General features: G+C 36.6%; 1 protein-coding gene across 1 annotated transcript; it reads left to right on the top strand.

Moving 5' to 3' along the window:
• The first annotated feature begins 10587 nt into the window (after window positions 1–10587).
• LOC139983491 (uncharacterized) lies at window positions 10588–18467 on the top strand. The gene is made up of 6 exons (XM_071997057.1): window positions 10588–10748; window positions 12330–12662; window positions 14068–14337; window positions 15133–15276; window positions 15733–15909; window positions 16940–18467. Exons 1-6 carry the CDS (start codon window positions 10688–10690, stop codon window positions 17047–17049), a joined length of 1095 nt encoding a protein of 364 aa, XP_071853158.1. The 5' UTR covers window positions 10588–10687; the 3' UTR covers window positions 17050–18467.
• Window positions 18468–18681: the final 214 nt, after the last annotated feature.

Below are 18681 nucleotides of genomic sequence, written 5' to 3'. Positions count from 1 at the left end.
TTTCAAAGCCTAAATATGCCTCTGATGGCACCATCTCATGTTTAAAAACTTGTTTTTTCCCATTTTTTGTTGTTGTCTTGAGAGGGTTCCCCCAACTCCCCTTACTTGGGAGTCACTTCAAAAAAACTTTCACTGTTTAAGCTCTTGCTCTAAGAGGACTTCCATCACCAACATCAATTTCTTCCCTCTTCGTCTGTTTGTCCGTCCGTCCGGCACACACACACTTTTATAGTCAGAATTGGTGATATGTATGCAACAATATTGTGAAAGTTTACTTTGCAGCCGGGATACAAGGACATACCAACCTAACCATCATCTTTAAATTGTATGGAAAAGATTATTGTGAAGGACAACTGCCTCAAACTGATCCTAGGTGCAAAGAGCACCCTGATCCTCGATTGCGATCAGCACCGTGATCCTAGATGCAACAGCACCATGATCTTTGTTCGAAAAATATTAATGTGAAGCATTTGAGAACGTTTTTTTTTTTTATTTATGTCGTCTAATTATTTGTCTCGCCCACTGGTGAGGCAGAACTAATGAAGGTTGTGAAACAAATCTATCATGCTTTGGTGTTCTTTTTCTATGATACTATTGTTCAAACTCTTTCTCACAATCACTGATAATCTTTAGAAGCAACAATTTTGCTTCAAATTTTGAACAAGAAGGAAACCAACCTTAGCCACCCCCCTCACCGCCCCACCCCCCACCTTTACATTGCAATAACTCCGCAACCTTAAGTCGGATTGTAACCAAACTTGGTATACAGTTGTTGGTTAATAGCTGGTACATGTAGGCTTAAATATTTTGGACCATCTGGGTCCAAAAAGTTCCGGACTTAATTTTGCGTCGGGTGGGCCCAAATGTTATCAGCTCAACCCACTAATGTGGATAGAGCTTATGTGAGACTAGCGCTGGAAAATGTATGTTTTTGTTTTAAAGGCTTACTTCTGCTTTCTTGTTGGCTGTTTCTGGTGAAATTTGCAGTGAAGGTGCCACATTGGGATGGCAATACAGCTTGTTCATGAACAGATGATTGGATCAAAGGAAGTGGCAACTTTATAATTTTCCTTTGTCAAATAGCATTCCTTTTAGAGTTCCCACTCCTTCGATAATGTTGATATAGGATATGGTTGTGAGATTTATCTGGAGGGAGGAAGCTCATCAGGGTGTGGAACAGCGGAAAGTCATAATTAGAAATTGTGTATCACAAGGCAGAAGGCAGGCTTCTTATGCCGATTATAGGTACATATTCATGTGCAGGGACGTTACCTAAAATTTGAAAGTGGGGGGGGGGAGCAGAATTTTGAAAGGATAATTTTCACATAATGAGCTACATAATGTACAAAGAAAAATTTTGCCCAACATGCCTCCCACGTTGAAGGAAATAAACAATAATAAGTATATTGTAATACGTAATAGATGAACTTTCAGGGAAAAGATTGAAAAGGGTCGCTTGCTGTTCTTCAGCCTGAAAAGAGGGCTTTAATGATATTTCCTGCTTTTAGTAAATTTTATTTTTCGGGGTACTTAAAGGGGAGGTTGGGGGGGGGGTGGGAGGCGACCGCTCCCATTGCTCCCCACCCCCTGGCTACGTCCCTGTTCATGATACACCTTCAAGGCAATTGACACACACACACTCATGAACCCCTTACCCTCAATTGATATTCGACGTCAGTGTAAGCGGTCTAAGCTTGGTGACCATAAGTAATTTTCTAGAACTACTTTCAGGTGGCATACTCGTATAGTCTGTATCCATCCTCCGGATTGTTCTCTTTCAGGAAAAGTGCCAAAAAAGCCTGACCTGTTATCAACCGGGATCTTTTTCTTAATGGAAGTACACTTGGTGCAAAATTGAGGCAATTGTAGACCCCATTAGGCCTCACATGAGCAGCGTGCGAAAATTGTTTACTACTGAATGAAGAGGTTTGTCTACAATTGACGACAATTTCAGGCTCTGATAGCCAAAAATCTGCGCGGTCATGATACGGAAAATTGATGGTGCCATGAAAGGCCAACTTGTCAGCTATCCGGTGATGGGTAACCCTTAGCTAGTGAGAACTTCTATCTAGACTTAGAGACCACATTACTTTTTGTGATTTAGTTTGTAAGTCAATGGGGGCTTTTAATAGGCGTATGCTACCTTCAGGGCAGAGTTTGCTTGTTATCTGCTAGGCTCGTTGTCACGACGTTTCATCTTCATGAAGTGTCGGTGGCTTATCGCATAAAAAAACACACAATGGGGGAATCAACGTGTATGGTAATAAACATTAATTACTAAAACAGAGTTATTAAAATTGAAGATAATTTTGTTAATATTTATATGAACTGTGAAATAGACAGATTATGAGTAAATAGTGCGAATCTGTCATTATTACCAGAACACAAATTAGAAAATGAAACAAACGTGAAATTTATATAATCCACACACTGATTGAATATTTTCATTACTCCCTGGTCCAATATCAAAGTGATAAATGATGTTATTTATTCAAAACGTTATTTTGAACTTCTATTTGCCAAGTTCCATTATAGAGAATAAAAAAGAAACTATACCCCGTAGAACTGTAACAGGTACCACACCACAGTTAGAGTAGTACACGTCCGCCTGAGAGGTTAACCATTGATAGAAACCAAGTTTGAATTATGCCGTTCGTAATGAAAATTCAAAATGGGCGGTGAAGTGTGACACATAACCCTGCCTATTAATTAACAAAACAACAAAATAAATCGTACAATCTATAACCTTTCTTTGTTAACGATGAAAAGAACTATTCAGTCTGTTTGCAATGGCTGATCTTTCATTAGGGCTACCATAAAAAAGATATATTATTCTAAATTGCTGATATGCCAAAAACATTCCTGGAAACTTTCTTCTCTGGATGTCAAGATTGAGCAAAGTTTCCATGGAATCAAAGGTAACGGTTGGTAAATGTGGGTTGCTTCATTTTCAGGCACATGATTTCCAAGTTGGAGAGCCATACTCAAGATTTCCAGCAACTTATGTAGGTAGAGGCATGAATCTTTATGGAAGGGTCATTGGCAAATGTAATAGATGGGGTAGCCGTGGAGTCGTTGTGCAAAATTCAGATAGCGCTGTGATAGACCCTTTAGTAGAGTTCCCTTAGTAGTAGAGTTCCATTATAGAGAATAAAGGAACTCTACCCCGTAGAACTGTAACAGGTACCACACGACAATAAGAGTAGTGTATGTCCGCTTGAGAGGTTAACCATTGCCGGAAAATAACCCTCAAGTGACATACTGTATTAAAAATGTTTTGGCATTTTCTGATTCATCACCATTCTTTTTGATGCTTGGATGTTGAAGAAGATGAAATAAACTAATTATAGTCTGAATATCTGGTGGATTGAAGGTGATTTAAGGTATTTTAGAAAACCTTGGGTGAAACAAAAAGATTCCGGAGCGACAAATGGCAAGATGGCCCGGTTGGGGAGCACTGTGATCAACCTCAAACTCTAAACGGTTGGCATGGTGGAAAAAGTTGAATGTGCTGTTATAGTGACCAAGCCATCAGCTATCACATGGTTGGTAGGTCGACATATCGTCAGTTGAACATTTCTATCTATTCTCTAGCGGCCTTGGAAAGTGACGAGTTTAGTGTGTAAGTCAATGGGAGCAATTCATTGTGGTGCGACACATCTTCGATGTGTATAAATGGCCTAAGCTACAGTACCGATGATAACGTGATATTCTAGTTTACTTTCGATTTGGAAGGGGAATCTCGGATATGTTCTATTCCCTTGGAAAGGAACACCAAGTTTACCGTAGTGCAGTCAATATTAATGCTGTCGATGCTGTATATAGCTGCATGTATGTGAAGATCTGCCGCGTGGGACTCCATTATGTATGTATGTATGTATGTATGTATGTTAGGTCCTCATGCAGCAGGAACTCGCGAAGAAGCCTCATTGGCTTATCAAAGCCGCAAGCTGACCGAAGTCAGTCTGTTAGATTCATGTTTAACGTCCATGATTTTGAATTGTCAATTGTCAACAACTCTGTAACTGGACGACATTCGTTAATCTTGGAGTGACTCGAACCGGGATCTTAAGATTGGAAGGCACCGGGCTCTAGGGCTCTATACTTAATTATTTTAGCGGTAGCCTTTTTGTCACCGTGCGCATCTCCACCCCTAATACTTGAAATACAGCGTATGAGTTTTTGTGTCGCTATGTAGAGGGTCGATTATTCAGTCAAAGTGCAAAATAATAGATCCAGAACCAAACTCCACAATACTACAATTACTACCAAACGTGTGAAATAGTATTTGAAGGAACGATATGTTCTAATTACTTCATATATTTGACTCTTGAAAGCATTTGCATGCATGATTAATTCTAGACTCTGGAAATCATCAAATCAGTTATCGAGAAACCCACAAACCAATGAGTGTCAATTTGTTAACGTTTTGGATGTATACTTCTATGGTACCGTATATATTAACAGAACTTTTGTAACTATTTTTAAAGCTATTCGAGGCACTTGAGCTGTTTAAAGGCATTGAAGAATCGCGCTCAAATAAACGTATCATGCCGGTAATCTGACCTAGTTTCGAATGAGTTGTAACAGAAGTGTTAGACACCGCCATCGATCCCAGAAAATACACACACAACTTGCTACCGTCGGTAATTAGACACTAGTGCACAGTCAATACATGCAGCTACGGTCAAAACCCACAACACACTGTGTACATAGCAGCCATGGACATCTCAGGTCAAGATAACAAGGTATTACGTTTCATTACTGTCTGCATATTGTAGCGACACGAAAAAGACTTCACTTGCAAGCAACGGAAAGTTAACTTTTTCAGAGGGCGGCACATGGTTTTGGGCGAGTTTTCAATGCCTTTAAAATGGAACGATATGGTAATGTGTAGTTTATTATGACGTCAGCGATCGCACACCTGGGCCTTTGGTTCGCAGAGCTTAATAAACTCCTCGATCTACGGAAGTTTGTTGACCGCAACTCGAAGGCGGCGTACTTTGAATTCATAATTTCCCACGCTCGTGTCCTCAGTCCCAAATAGTTTAGGATATTATTGCAAACAACTGATGATGATATTCAACAATTTTCTTTTTGGTAAAAAATGTGTCTCTTTTCAACTAAGACTACGGTGCGTTTTTTCCCGTGTTATCATGGAGGTAAAAACAAATATACACTTCATCGTATGTAACAGATTTTACTTTTTCAATGTGAGCCATCACTTATAATCGCTAAACATGTAATAGACCAAAAACTTCCGTGAATCAGTATGAACAAAATGAAAAGAAAAGTTGCAGGACCTTATCTTCGATCCCAGCAGGATTGTCTTGGTCAATACTGCTAGGGATATCAATATAATAACTATACGATATCAATACGACATCCATACGATATCAATACGATATCAATACGACATCTATACGATACCAATACGACATCTATACGATATCAATACGATATCTATACGATATCAATACGGTATCTATACGATATCAATACGATATCAATACATCTTTACGATATCAATACAATACGATATCAATACGATATCGATACGACATCTTTACGATATCAATACGACATCTTTACGACATCAATACGATATCAATACGATATCAATACTATATCAATACTATATCAATACAATATATATATACGCAACTACAACCCACGTGTGATGCACCCTGTACGAAATTGTCACTGTGTGATGTTAATGCCGTCACAGAAACTTCAATCAAACATGGAGTATAGATCATACAACCATAAAACAAACTAGTGTGCTAGTATATGTCTCAAGAGATTCCAAAGATACGAAAAGCTTCGGGGTAATTTTGAACAGGCATGTCTTCATTGCACAAAATTGATGCAGACATTTTGGTATAACCTCGAAGTGAAAGTAATTTCTATGGTGATGACGGTAGCTTTTCCGACCGATCATGAGCTACTATTTACACACAATTGCAACCTGTTTTGGAAAAAAGTCGCCCCTCCGGCCTCTATTGCTTTAGGTATTGAGACCGTGTTTGACCTTTTATTACTATTTATTTATTACTATTGATGAAAGCATCAGCTTCTGTATAGTTTCAACAAATTGCAGATATTTTTATGAATGCAAAAGCCTCTGACTTGTTTTGAATAGAACCAGTTGTTATCTACAAAGTCTGAATTACACAGTTCGTAATGGAAATTCAAAATGGGCGATGCAGTGTGACACAGATCGCTGCTTATTAACAACAAAGAAAGAAAAATATGTCGTACAATTTGTAACCTTCTTTGTTAATGATGAAAAGAACTATTCCATCTGTTTGTGATGGCTGACCTTTCATAAGTACTACCCTAAAAAAGGGGAATTATTCTAAATAGCTGATAGCCATATAACATTCCGGGAAACTTTCTTCTCTTGATGTCAAGATTGAGCAAAGTTTCCATGGAATCAAAGGTAACGTTTGGTAACCGTGGGTTGCTTCGATTCCAGTCACATGATTTCCAAGTTGGCGAGCAGCAACTGATGTAGGTACAGTAGTATGGAACGCGGAAAGGGTCAACGTGAGGCGCGGTCCACTCAGAGATGGTCGTTCACCCAGAAACCGTCCTCTCACAGAGATCGCTGCGCAACCTTTAAGGAACCGTCCAAGCAGTAATGGTCTTGACTTAGAAACCGTCGCGACTGAGAAGTGGTCGTGATTCAGTAATCGTTCACTCAGAGATGGTCGTCTCAGAGATCGTTCATTTGGCTGACAGCCAAACTTGCATATTTATATCGTGGGCGGTGCGTGAACTTTTCAATCAAAGATTCGAGGTGCGTCGACCGTTCGCACTCGTTCTCGTTCATTGAATTTTCAATTACAAATTAAAATAGATGAAAACGATGATATACAACTTGAGGAATTTTTGAAAATCGGTTTTAGCACCAGAAGAAGGGCAGTATGCTTGATTGCAGTGAATCAACTGTTAAAAGGAGGCGTGCTTCTTTAGGCCTCTGGAAAAAAAGTTGGATCTTTCGCAATACAAAACTAACGTTAGTATGATGAGGGTATGCGTACGGTGCTGGTATTCCTCAGCTTGCAGCCAATCCGTAATACTAGACTTGATCCATTTCATTCAGTATCGGTTCGCACAGTTCGGGAATTTGTGCATAATGAGACGACGTACAATTAAGCCCACTAGTAAATTTAATTATTAATTCGTGATTACCAGTTGTAACCCCCCCCCCCCATTAAAATTAAATGCAGAATACATGTATTCACTGGCTGATTACCATAACCCCTGGGAGTTTCTATTTGTCAATGCTGCAACGCATGATAAACTCTGATAGGTTTGATATTTGGTGTTGTGGTTACCGACACAAAACAGGTTTAACGAATCTTAGAATTGGTGGTTGTGCATCAATTCTCTTGAAAATTTGTGATATTCTATGAAAACAAAATTAGCAAAGAAAATACATGTACATTACAGGCGTGGACGTTGTAAGTCGAGACATTACAACATGTCAAGCATTATATCAATTGTTTTGTTTTTCGCATCATGGAAAAACACTTAGAACGCATGAGGTTGGTTCAACTTTGAACATGCATGAATGCGTTGGCGTTTTTAAGCCTATGCCCTAATGTTGAACCAACAATCATCGAACACGTGAGATCATGCATGGCTGGCTATATTGGTGTACAGGTCAACCGCCTTATCCTGCTCGGGAAAGGATAGCCGCTGGGTCAACGGCACCGAAGACGCCTTCAGTTTTAGATACCGATGGAGTCGATTTTCGTTTGGCTAGTTTACGAATTATCCTAGTTTCTCGGGAGGTGCCAGCTGCATCGCTTGTCCAAAGGTCTAAATATCGTCCTTTGGATACATAAGTTAATTTATGCACCTTTCCGTCCTTTCGCTAAAACGGAGGGCAGCGGCAGAAAGGGAGGTCTATTTCTGTTCTGAAGTACGCAGTTTTTGCAGACTTGATTAAATATTTAAAATCCATGTCGCATTTAAGTTGATGCCCTACCCTGGTATAATGATTTCAATTATGACTAAGCTTTGAATAAATCAATCGTTACAGCTCGTTGAACGGCTACACTCCAGCCTACAAGCTACACAGTTTTGCATTCCTGTCAACAATAGGATAATGAATAGTCTCCTTATTATCCCTCAGAGATAGAAAGAGTTCCAACCATCCAAGCTTTCTGCTTTTTTGTTCTACATTTCAAGCAGAAACGACCGTAATCTGAATGACCTTTTCGTAAAGTTGATTGATTATGCTAAACCCTGCCACCGGTCAATCACGTTGGACGGTACAATACCCCTATTGTTTTTGGTGGAGGTGTGTATAGCCACGCACAGTAGACTGACCTGTGTTTATCACGCCATAGTGCTATTGTAACAGCTAGTTCTGGTTATATATTAACAATCAGAAGTCTAATGCATTGAAGTCATCGAAACCTCAATGCATTTTGCATTCTGGATATTGAGGAGTTGAAATATGAATAATTACAATGTTTCACTGGGAAAGAAACATAGTTTGTGGGTGACAGCAGGAATCTTCTTGAAGTGGTAGTAGCATGAACGAGGGCCAGTATCTTACCAACTAGCATATTTTTTGGGCATTATTGATGACCTTAGCGTTGCATATATGTTTTGTTCTTGACCATGTTGATGTGAATTGCAATGTATTCGTTGATATATGATCCCTACAAAGTCGAAAAGGTGTTCTCAACGTTAAGTAGCATACGTTTCGCAATGAACACTCCTAGGGTCACATAACTAGTGCAAAGACTGGCAATTAGTTAGTAGAAAAGATACGTTTGGGATTGACGTATCTACGGAATGGACATAGTGACACGTTCTAACTGTAAACGTGAAAAGTTTAGGTTTCAAGGTCTACAGTCTTGTATCAAGGCACGGCCTTCTCACAAGACTTTTACATTTAAAAGATTGGTTCAGTTGTCATACATGTTTGTGTTATATGAAAGAAGACAATAAAAGAAACACAATGGGAAAAAACTGTTCAAATATCTTTTTCGGTTAAAGAGATATTTGAAGTGTAAAGTTTTATCAGATTGTGTAGAAACTGCTGAAATATGACTAGCTGTGATGTCAAATCCTCACATTCCTGAAAAGTCTTCGTTTTTTTCTCTAAATATTTTGTGAGATATTATGACTTTCAACCAAATGATATATCAGGAGATCTCATATTTGTCAAAGGAAGTATTTGAAATTAAACATCTGAAGAATTTTTGATTATATTATTTTCAAATGTGTCAAAAAATGTAAATAATTTTTAAAGAAATATATTCACAAATGTTACGGAAGTGAGGATGTGACATCACACCCTCACAGTAAGTTTTTCTACACCAGTCGTTTTCAAAGAAATTTTGATATCTTCAAAGTGGCATATCTCCTTCAGAGCATGCTATCATGGTAGTTTCTTCACTGTTCTGTTTGTCTTTTTGTGCTCTTTCATACAAAATAGACATGTCAAACACCTGCAAGTTTAACCCTGCGTTGTCATTATTAACCTGTCACACCAAAGTGGGCCTTGGTTCATGATCAGTTGTTGTGGAATTTTCCAAACAAGATGGCTTAGTGAGCCAACCGTGAAGACAGCAGAGATTATCGACGGAAAAGCCAAATTTGGTTGCTATCTCTCTGCTGGATTGCCAAATAGCTACATGGGAACACGTTATGGCACTTATACTGCCCATGGAGCACATCCCATCAAAAGGCCATGTTTTTACTAGCTATGGTTTCATTAAACCAAAAACAAGTGAGTAAGCTTTAGTTTACTCATTTCTTTGTTCGTCTACGAGTTCATCTACCCTGTTTCTATCTAAAGTCACCAAGCACTGTTACCAATTTTTCTACCTTTTTTTTATATCTAAATCACTACTGCCAGTTCTTCTACTACAGTCTTTACGGTCACCTGAGAATATGAAAACAATTCCACTTATTAATGGCAAAAGTAATTGTGAATTATTATTATTTATTGTTTTGTGGTTAAAATCAGTTTAACGTGTTAACAAGTTTTTTCATAAGTTAACCCTTTATACGTTATTAATCATAAGTTATAAGTTCCATAAGTTAAGTTTTATAAGTTATATGTCATAAGTTAAGCATAGTTTATTTTTGTGTCACTGGTAACTTGCCACACCCAACTGTACACAATTCAAGTTAGTCATAAGTTAAGCATAGTTTATGTTTTGTCACTGGTAACTTGTCACACCCAAGTGTACACAATTCTAGTAACAGTCGCCACTCTCGGGGGCAGGACAGTGTGCGCCGTATCAGCGTGTTTGCTGGGGTCCTTTCCATAGGGTGCAGCCGCAAACCAGCCCACGCATCTATATCCCGGAGATTATTTTCACATTACCCGAACCGAAGCTCAACTTAAGCCTTGGCCTGTTTGAGGCCTCGCTTGTTTATCTCGACGTTATTAATTTTGTCCTTGTAAGTATTTATATAATTATAAGGTCAGCTCGATATAATGTATTTCCAATCAAAGGCGTTGAAGCGCCCAGATCAGAAACGAAGAGCCCATTGTTCATATCAAACTATTTCTAAATGAATAAAATGCTCTATTATTACTGATTGAATTGCTTGCGTGCCACCATCGTTTGGTCAAATATCCAAAAATTCATTTTAAGAGCCATTTCCATTGCAGACTCCCCAGTTGTGTGGTAAACACTTAAAGATAACCATGGAATTAATACGCGCTTTACAGTGTTTAATCGTTGTAGTCAGTTTTCCGGGCTATTCTGGTAAGTCAGGAATACACAGAAATTCAAATAGTTCCAAATATTGACTGGATGTTGGGTACATATTTTGTTTGCATGTTCATTTGTAATCACTATCTTTTTAACCAAAAATGAACAATTATTATTAAAACAAAATACTATTATAATTCATCTTTGCATGCTTGTAATACCGTATTTAATTTCCTTCTTGAAAATAAATGACGATAACTTTGTTGTTCTCAACATAATCTTTTATTTGTACTATTGATTGAAATATTTAATTTAGCTTTGTTAGTTTCAAGCTTGCTCAACCGACGTTGACGTTATTATAAATGTGAGTGTCCACAGGTCGGCTTTGGAGCGTTTGGGCCATAGGCATAAACTTCGGGCAACCAGAACAAATCGTTTATTGAATGTTATTTTTATCAGTTAACTTTTCACCTCTTAGGTCAGGTCACCTTTCCTCATTATTGATTTACATTCCACATTGGCGGCAAGTCTTATCCTGAGGATTTATTGTGGGACCTTACCGTTATCATCTATTTAAGAATCTATACAATGTGTCTTAATCTGGAAGTAGTTTTATAATTTATAAGAACATAAAATTAAAGTAATAGTCAAGATCCCTTTCGACATTTAGTATTTCATTGTTTGCCAACAGAACTGTACTTGAAGTTTACCAAACAGTTGCGCTATACTTTAAATTCATGAGAAGAAGGCAAAAAAAAACACTTTTGAATATTACCAGAAGATATATAGAAAGAAAGGTTTCATTAACGAAATAGGCATTTGTCTTTCAAAATGTGTCTGAAAATTTAGTGTAGATCGCAGGTTACGGACCCTATGTGTCCACTGGTCACGATATCATTGTGTTCCTTTCTTCTTCTGTTATATTTTGTAACTGTGGCATGGACAGAACGAAGTAACTTTCAATTATATATTATAGTCACTGGTACTCCTGTACTACTTCTAAGGTCCGTCTGTATGTGGAGTAGACATTGTCGTTCACCGAGTTCGAATGCACCAAGTCTAAATATATACGAATAAATGAATTGTAAAAGCCGAAAGAGCGCATTAACGATTGGGTATGATATTGAATATTAGTATATTCTAACCCAAGATGACAATAATGAGGAAATGGTATAGGCGTACAAGTTTGAGCAATTCTCACTACATTGTAACATTTTATGAATATTGTCTTCATGACAAAACTTCATAGAACGGAACCGACGAAATCATAGCTTATTCGCAAACTAACAGTGTTGTTCATAAGTTGTACATATATATATTGATTTGAACAATATACTAGGTTAGTATTATAGTAAGTTAGCTTGAAAATCGTGAAGAGACACAATATGTTTCACAACTGATCAGCAGCATCTTGGACCAGCCAGGCTCGTTTAAACAAACCATACAGTATAACCAACTTTAAATTTAAGTTTGTAACCAACGCAACAAATGTTTACTATATGAGTAACTTAAAGTCATAATAATATTTACCATTTGCTTACCATGTGTCCTCCCCACCAACCCAAATTTGCTAAAACATATATGATTCATAGACCTTAACAAAACAAAATTAAATGTATGTTTTTCTATTCGCAGTTAACGCTTATGGCTATTATCCTGATCAGGAAGAGATTGTTATAGTTAATAGTCCGGTGTTGGGTCGAGCTGAAAATATAGCTTATCTTTATGCTATAGATACATTGGGCATTGATGCAGATGTTGTGGAATTTTCCAAAGAAGGTGGCTTAGTGAGTCAAACCGTGAAGACGGGAGAGATTTTCGGCGGAGATGACTTATTTGGTTGCTATCTCTCGGTTGGATTGCCAAATAGATATAGAGGAACACGTTATGGCACTTATACTGCTCAGTTCATACCACAAGTGGGCTCTGCCGTTATTACTAGATATGGTTTTATTAAACCAAAAACAAGTAAGTTCTATTAAAAACAAATTATTTACCGTTTGCTCGTTTCTTTTCACGAGTTCATCTACCTGTTTTTATTTAAAGTCACCACAGACTGTTACCATTTTTTTAAAATCTAAATCACTGCTGCCAGTTCTACAGTCTTCACGGTCACCTGAGAATATGAAAACAATTCTACTGACTACTGACATTTGTAATTGTGAAAAAAAAAATATGAAGATATTCACTTTCATTATTACGCTTTTATTTTTTCATATTATTTATTGTTATGTGGTTAAAATCAGTTTAGCGTGTTGACAAGATTTATAATGTTGTCATAATGTTCATGGTGTCATAATGTCATAATAATTCTATAGAAGCAAAATCATTACCGCCACCCCAACTCTCTCACAAAAACACTTATCAAAATACCAAAGAAAATATCGGAAAAGGGATAACACTAAAAAAGTAGAAAGTCAAATATTGTTTGTCACTCATTTTTGTGTCCAAGGATTTCAGCTGAATAGCTCAGCAACGCCATGTGACAGCCAAAATCTCTACTAACTGTGGAAACATGTGGCGAGAAACTTCATCCCATGCTTTCAAATGTTTCTGGTAAATTACCGATCAGTGATACGTCTTAAGAAAGCTTTGTTGAATCATAGAGCTATCGTTAATAGCTCCATGGTTGAAGCTTTAAGCGAATTTGATGACGTAATCAACAAGAACAGTTTTTACATAACCTCTTTTGGGTTATTTACATTCCTGACTAATGTAACGTAAAGCTACTACGTCATTGCTGATGCGAAGTATGAATCATCCAGTAGTCATATTGCAAAACACAGAATAACGACGGTTGCCAGGGACAACATCTAGACAAATACATGGATTTATGAACGTAATTGTGGCCTTTTTATCAGCACTATGAACATTATAATATATACGACTGTTGCTTTGTGTAAAATATATAAATTGAGCCAATTTTAGGTTTCCGAAATGAATTGTCTCTTAAAAGTCCAAACAATTACACATATCAAGCACGTATTAGCCACTCCGAACAAAGAAGCACACTACTTTTATGAGCAAATTGATCGAATTCTATACTGGCAAATCTCAACCACTTTTTGCAAATTTATTACCTAAGCTGCAATCCTCAAGAAGGAAAAGTTGTCGAGGAGAACGTTAACGATATTGTCAGGTCAACGGGTTTACTGCACATTCCTTTACTGTCCAGTAGATAGACAGAATATATATAACCCGGGTTTGGTTAGACCTAAATAGTGTGTCCTGCATTAATGTTATTAATTTATGAGAACACTTACCTGAAAATTGTATAATTGTCAACACAAGATTTATGCCACTTATTCTATCATATTGTAGTTGATTTTTCTTTTAATAAAAATTGATGTTTTTTTTCGATTACTCGTTCGAGGTGTTTTGGATACCAGAGGTGTTTATACCCGAACTGTGTGGCCTGCAGTGTCAGGAGGCACTGGACTGGCGTCTTCTCCTGATAATTATATCGGAGTTCGATGGTCTCCTGGATGTCGAAGCATTCAGTGGTGTAAAGGCAAGAAACGAAACGTTAACACAGGGCCCAGATTGCAGCTAACATCTACTGATGATGCTGGTGTGTACACCATACGCAGAGGCAAACGAGGGGCAAGAGGCTATTTCGTTCAAATCAAAGTCATTGCTGCAAGTAAGTCATTTCTGCCTAACTATATTGAAGGAAATTCCAACACATATTTCCAATACATATATATTCATTGCCTTGGTCGTATATTTCAACTTAACAGAGTCTGTTCATATATATAAAATATGTCACCAATATAAAATTAGCTTTGTTCGATACGGTGTCAAAAGCCTACAGAGGAATGACGACCTTCCTTACTGGTTTCGAACCTCAGGACATACAATCAGCGTTCATGGCCTAATTGGTTTGGGTGTAAGCCTGTACAGCGAGAGGCCCGAGTTCGAATCCCGGTGAATTTTACTATTTTTGATCTTCCAACTCATTACAATTTCATATATATATATATATATATATATATATATATATATATATATATATATATATATATATATATATATATATATATATATATAAAAGGCTATTTATATATAAAAAGACTATATAAATGAAGAGTATATAAAAATGTATATAAAAATGTATATATATATATATATATATATATATATATATATATATATATATATATATATATGTATATATGTATATATATATATAAATATATATATATATATATATATAGGGTAAATATATATATATATATATATATATATATATATATATAAATGCTTTATATATATATATATATATATATATATATATATATATATATATATATATAGAGAGAGAGAGCCGATATAGACTATAAATAGCCTATATATACATATATATAGCCTATACATACATATATATATCTATATATTATTTATATATAGACATACCTGTCTCTCCCGCCTACCGCAGGTTGCCCAATGGATAGCTATCGCATGGGAGATTCATGTACTAGCCGAATTAGCAACTTTCGGTGCGCAAACGGGGGAGTAGTTCTAGATGGCCAAAACGGATGTAAATGTCCTCCATTTTTCAGCGGATCGGATTGTTCAGAAGGTAAGTAGCGTGGAAATTAGTTCTCTTTCATAAATTGCAAACAAGATAAAAACTCTCATGTCGATTGTGTCTTTTTACTATTGGTAAATGTTGTGTGGAAATTAAATAACATTGGGTCGTTAACTTCCCTTTGCGATCTTTTTAAATGTATACCACAAAAGGAAAAACAAATAGATGTTAAGCTTGAAGCTCAAAGCTTTCTTAATTTACATCCTTTCATGGATAAGTGGGCTAAAGTTGGTGGGTCAATGTTGGCCTCAACCTATATCATATTCGCAAGTAGTAAAGCATATCAACTTGATCAAAACGGATGACTTCCTCATCAATCCACCTCATCAATCAACAATTAACGTTTCGGTAACGAGTTCTTTCTTTTTTTGATCTTGTCGTTACCCTGTTCGATAATAGATGATCTATTTCTAGACTTAATTATATAATAATTTCTATCTTTAACAGAGGTTGACTTACCAGTGAAACCTCGAGATTTCGTAATTGCTGCAACTGACTTTTTTGGCGTACGTTGCGGCGAACTTCCAGGTGGTAATCCGAAGTGCCGAGGATACCTCTTCTGTTTCGGTGACCTGTACGGCTGCAAGTGCGCTTCAGGATGGTGGGGAAATAACTGTGACCGACGTAAGATTGCCCTCAATGTTTCTCTACTGCACACTGCACTGCTTATCGACACGTTAACACACTGTTTGTATATAGGAAGGAAACTGGTGGACAACCAGTGTGCGTCTCGAACATATATTAAATAGCATCTTTTTTATATGACTTTTGCAACATTCCTCGAGCATAATAACACATACTTGAGACGATGGTCAGTGTGAGCTGATTCTTGTGTAAAAGGAAAAAACGAATATGTCAAAAGTTTATACATCGAAACGTTCGCCTTTAATATCTACAGAAATAAAACTAGAAATTCGTCATGTTAACATACGCTATCAAGAATTATACAACACCTTATTATATTCCGGCCATTTGATTGGTCAATTGCTCGTCGATTACATGCAAATCCGCTCTATTACACTCTATGATATAGAACCATGGGTTATACTTTTTTGATAGCACTTTTTTCAATGGTAAGATCGCAGAGAAACTTGTCTGTTCGAAGTAATCTGTTGCATGAGTGCATTTTACATCCAATTATATCCAAATTTGAAGGTGTTGTATTATACAAATAATGAATGGTTTCCATTCGTGCAATAGTGCAAATATTTCATTCTTTGAAAGATGTAATTTGTTCCATTCAACTCCGTCGGCTGCGCCTCGTTGAATGGAACAAATTACATCTTTTAACTAATGAAATATTTGCACTATTGCACTCATAACCATTCATTATGTGTATTCTAACACTTTATAATTCCAGAATATCACTTGTTTGTTAAGAGTTAGAATATACTTGTAATAATTTGATAGTATCGTCATATCAATTGGTGATATCATCAAATCATTAGTGATATCATCAAATCATTAGTGATATCATCAATGATGCGTCTCTTTGCCTGATATCATAGATTCATATGGATTCATCAACCTTGCATTACTCACGATATTTTCTTCTCTATTCGTTCCATTGTTCTTACTTTATATTTTTTCGTTTTTAAATGTTAATGGATCACTTAAATTGATGTCGTTTATTTTGTTTTATTCTTTTGTTCAGCTTGTCAGAAAGGAAAATGGGGCGTGGACTGTTCACAGCGCTGCCCGGACAAACAACGTGATTGTGATCGATTCTTTGGGCCCGATGGAAAGGTAAAGGGCCCGATATAAATGCCGGTGTAAATGATAGAATGGATAAATCAACAATCGGTACCGTAACTTGTTTAATGCCTTAGGTAGCACTTAGATCAACAGTCTCCATTTCATAAACCTTTTGTTGCAATTTGGCAAATTTAAGAATCAAATTATGATAATGATTGGTCAACCTCTTAGTAAATTAGAGAACACCATTTGCAACATATATTATGTATCAATATACGAACAAAATTCTTAAAAAACAGTTTTTTATTATTTTAGTAAACGTGAAATTTTAAACAGTGTTTTTTTTTTTAAAGTACTACACTCTAATGTGATTATTGTATGACTCATATAATGAAAGAAGACATTACACGCTGTCGTTTCTTACTTTAAATTTGATGATATTTGATGATACCTAAAGACAAAGGCGTTGAGACACACGTCATAGCCTGGAAATAATTATGTCTCTGTGTCCTATTCTTGCAAGCTGCGTTTTTCCTTAAGAATACTATAAAAGTGAGAATGAACAATCCTTATTCTACATTTTCGGTGTCACATCAATATTTCAATCCACTCGACGGGGATGTAAGCCTCTGGGCTCACGGCTCCCTATTTTGGACAAGCCTGTCTAAAATTGTTCCTGATCAGCTAGAATTCTGTCCTTGGACACTTTGAATTGTTATAATTTCCGTTTCTTCTTTTCTAAAGTCTGCAGTGTAACATTAATTAATGGAACACTGTATGTATGTCTGATTATTTTTGTGTGTCTTACAATGTTTTTCAAATATTTCCTGTCTGGATATTATATCCAAGCGAATATGAATTTAAACCTGTTGATTTTTGTTCATTAAATCTGTCAATTTAAGGTATTCTGATAGCTTACTTATGGATTCACTTAACTGTGTACGTTATGATTTAACTATTATTTTGGTAATTTTGGTATTAAGGGTAAATTTATGTTTGGTCTGTAAAAAAGAATTGATCATCTTTCAGCATCGTAGGCCTGGTGATAGTGCATTTGTTCTTCCTCCTTATAACTCCTAAAAGTCGGTAGTAAAATTATTCCTTTTGTTTGCGTTTTCTATTTCAATGTAATGTTATGATGTTACATTTTGTCCGAGTCTACTTTGTAACGTTTGCTCCATGCCGGCCAACGGCCAGTTAACACCATCGGCGTATATGGAGGGTGATGTGATGTACTCCCTTGTAGCACTCATCACTTAAAGTATGCCTTGGAAATGTTTCTTCGTCAACAATGTCATGATCTCGGTAGCTACTACATTCCTAAGCACGCACGTACTTTATCAGAACTGTACAACAAGTATATAAAACACGAGAAGCAGAAGACATGAGTCGTTGTTATTTATCGCAACACATAGTAGAAAACATGGCTACACCACAGCATTCACTAACTACACTAAACCTGTGAAATAATATATGAGGTAAGAGAATGTTCTGCTTTGTAATGCAGTGTATGAGTTTTATGTATTGCTAGAACATCCATATAGTCGGTCAATGGGCGCAGTATACGAGTTCATGACGCAAAACTTATGTGAAACAAAAACCCCACAGTAAAAAACATGGCTACACCACAGCATTCACTAACTACACTAAACCTGTGAAATAATATAGCCTATGAGGTAAGAGAATGTTATGCTTTGTAAT

Source organism: Apostichopus japonicus, chromosome 16 (assembly GCF_037975245.1).
Source record: "Apostichopus japonicus isolate 1M-3 chromosome 16, ASM3797524v1, whole genome shotgun sequence".
NCBI classification, from domain to species: Eukaryota; Metazoa; Echinodermata; class Holothuroidea; order Aspidochirotida; family Stichopodidae; genus Apostichopus; species Apostichopus japonicus.
This window is presented reverse-complemented; position numbering and strand designations above follow the sequence as displayed.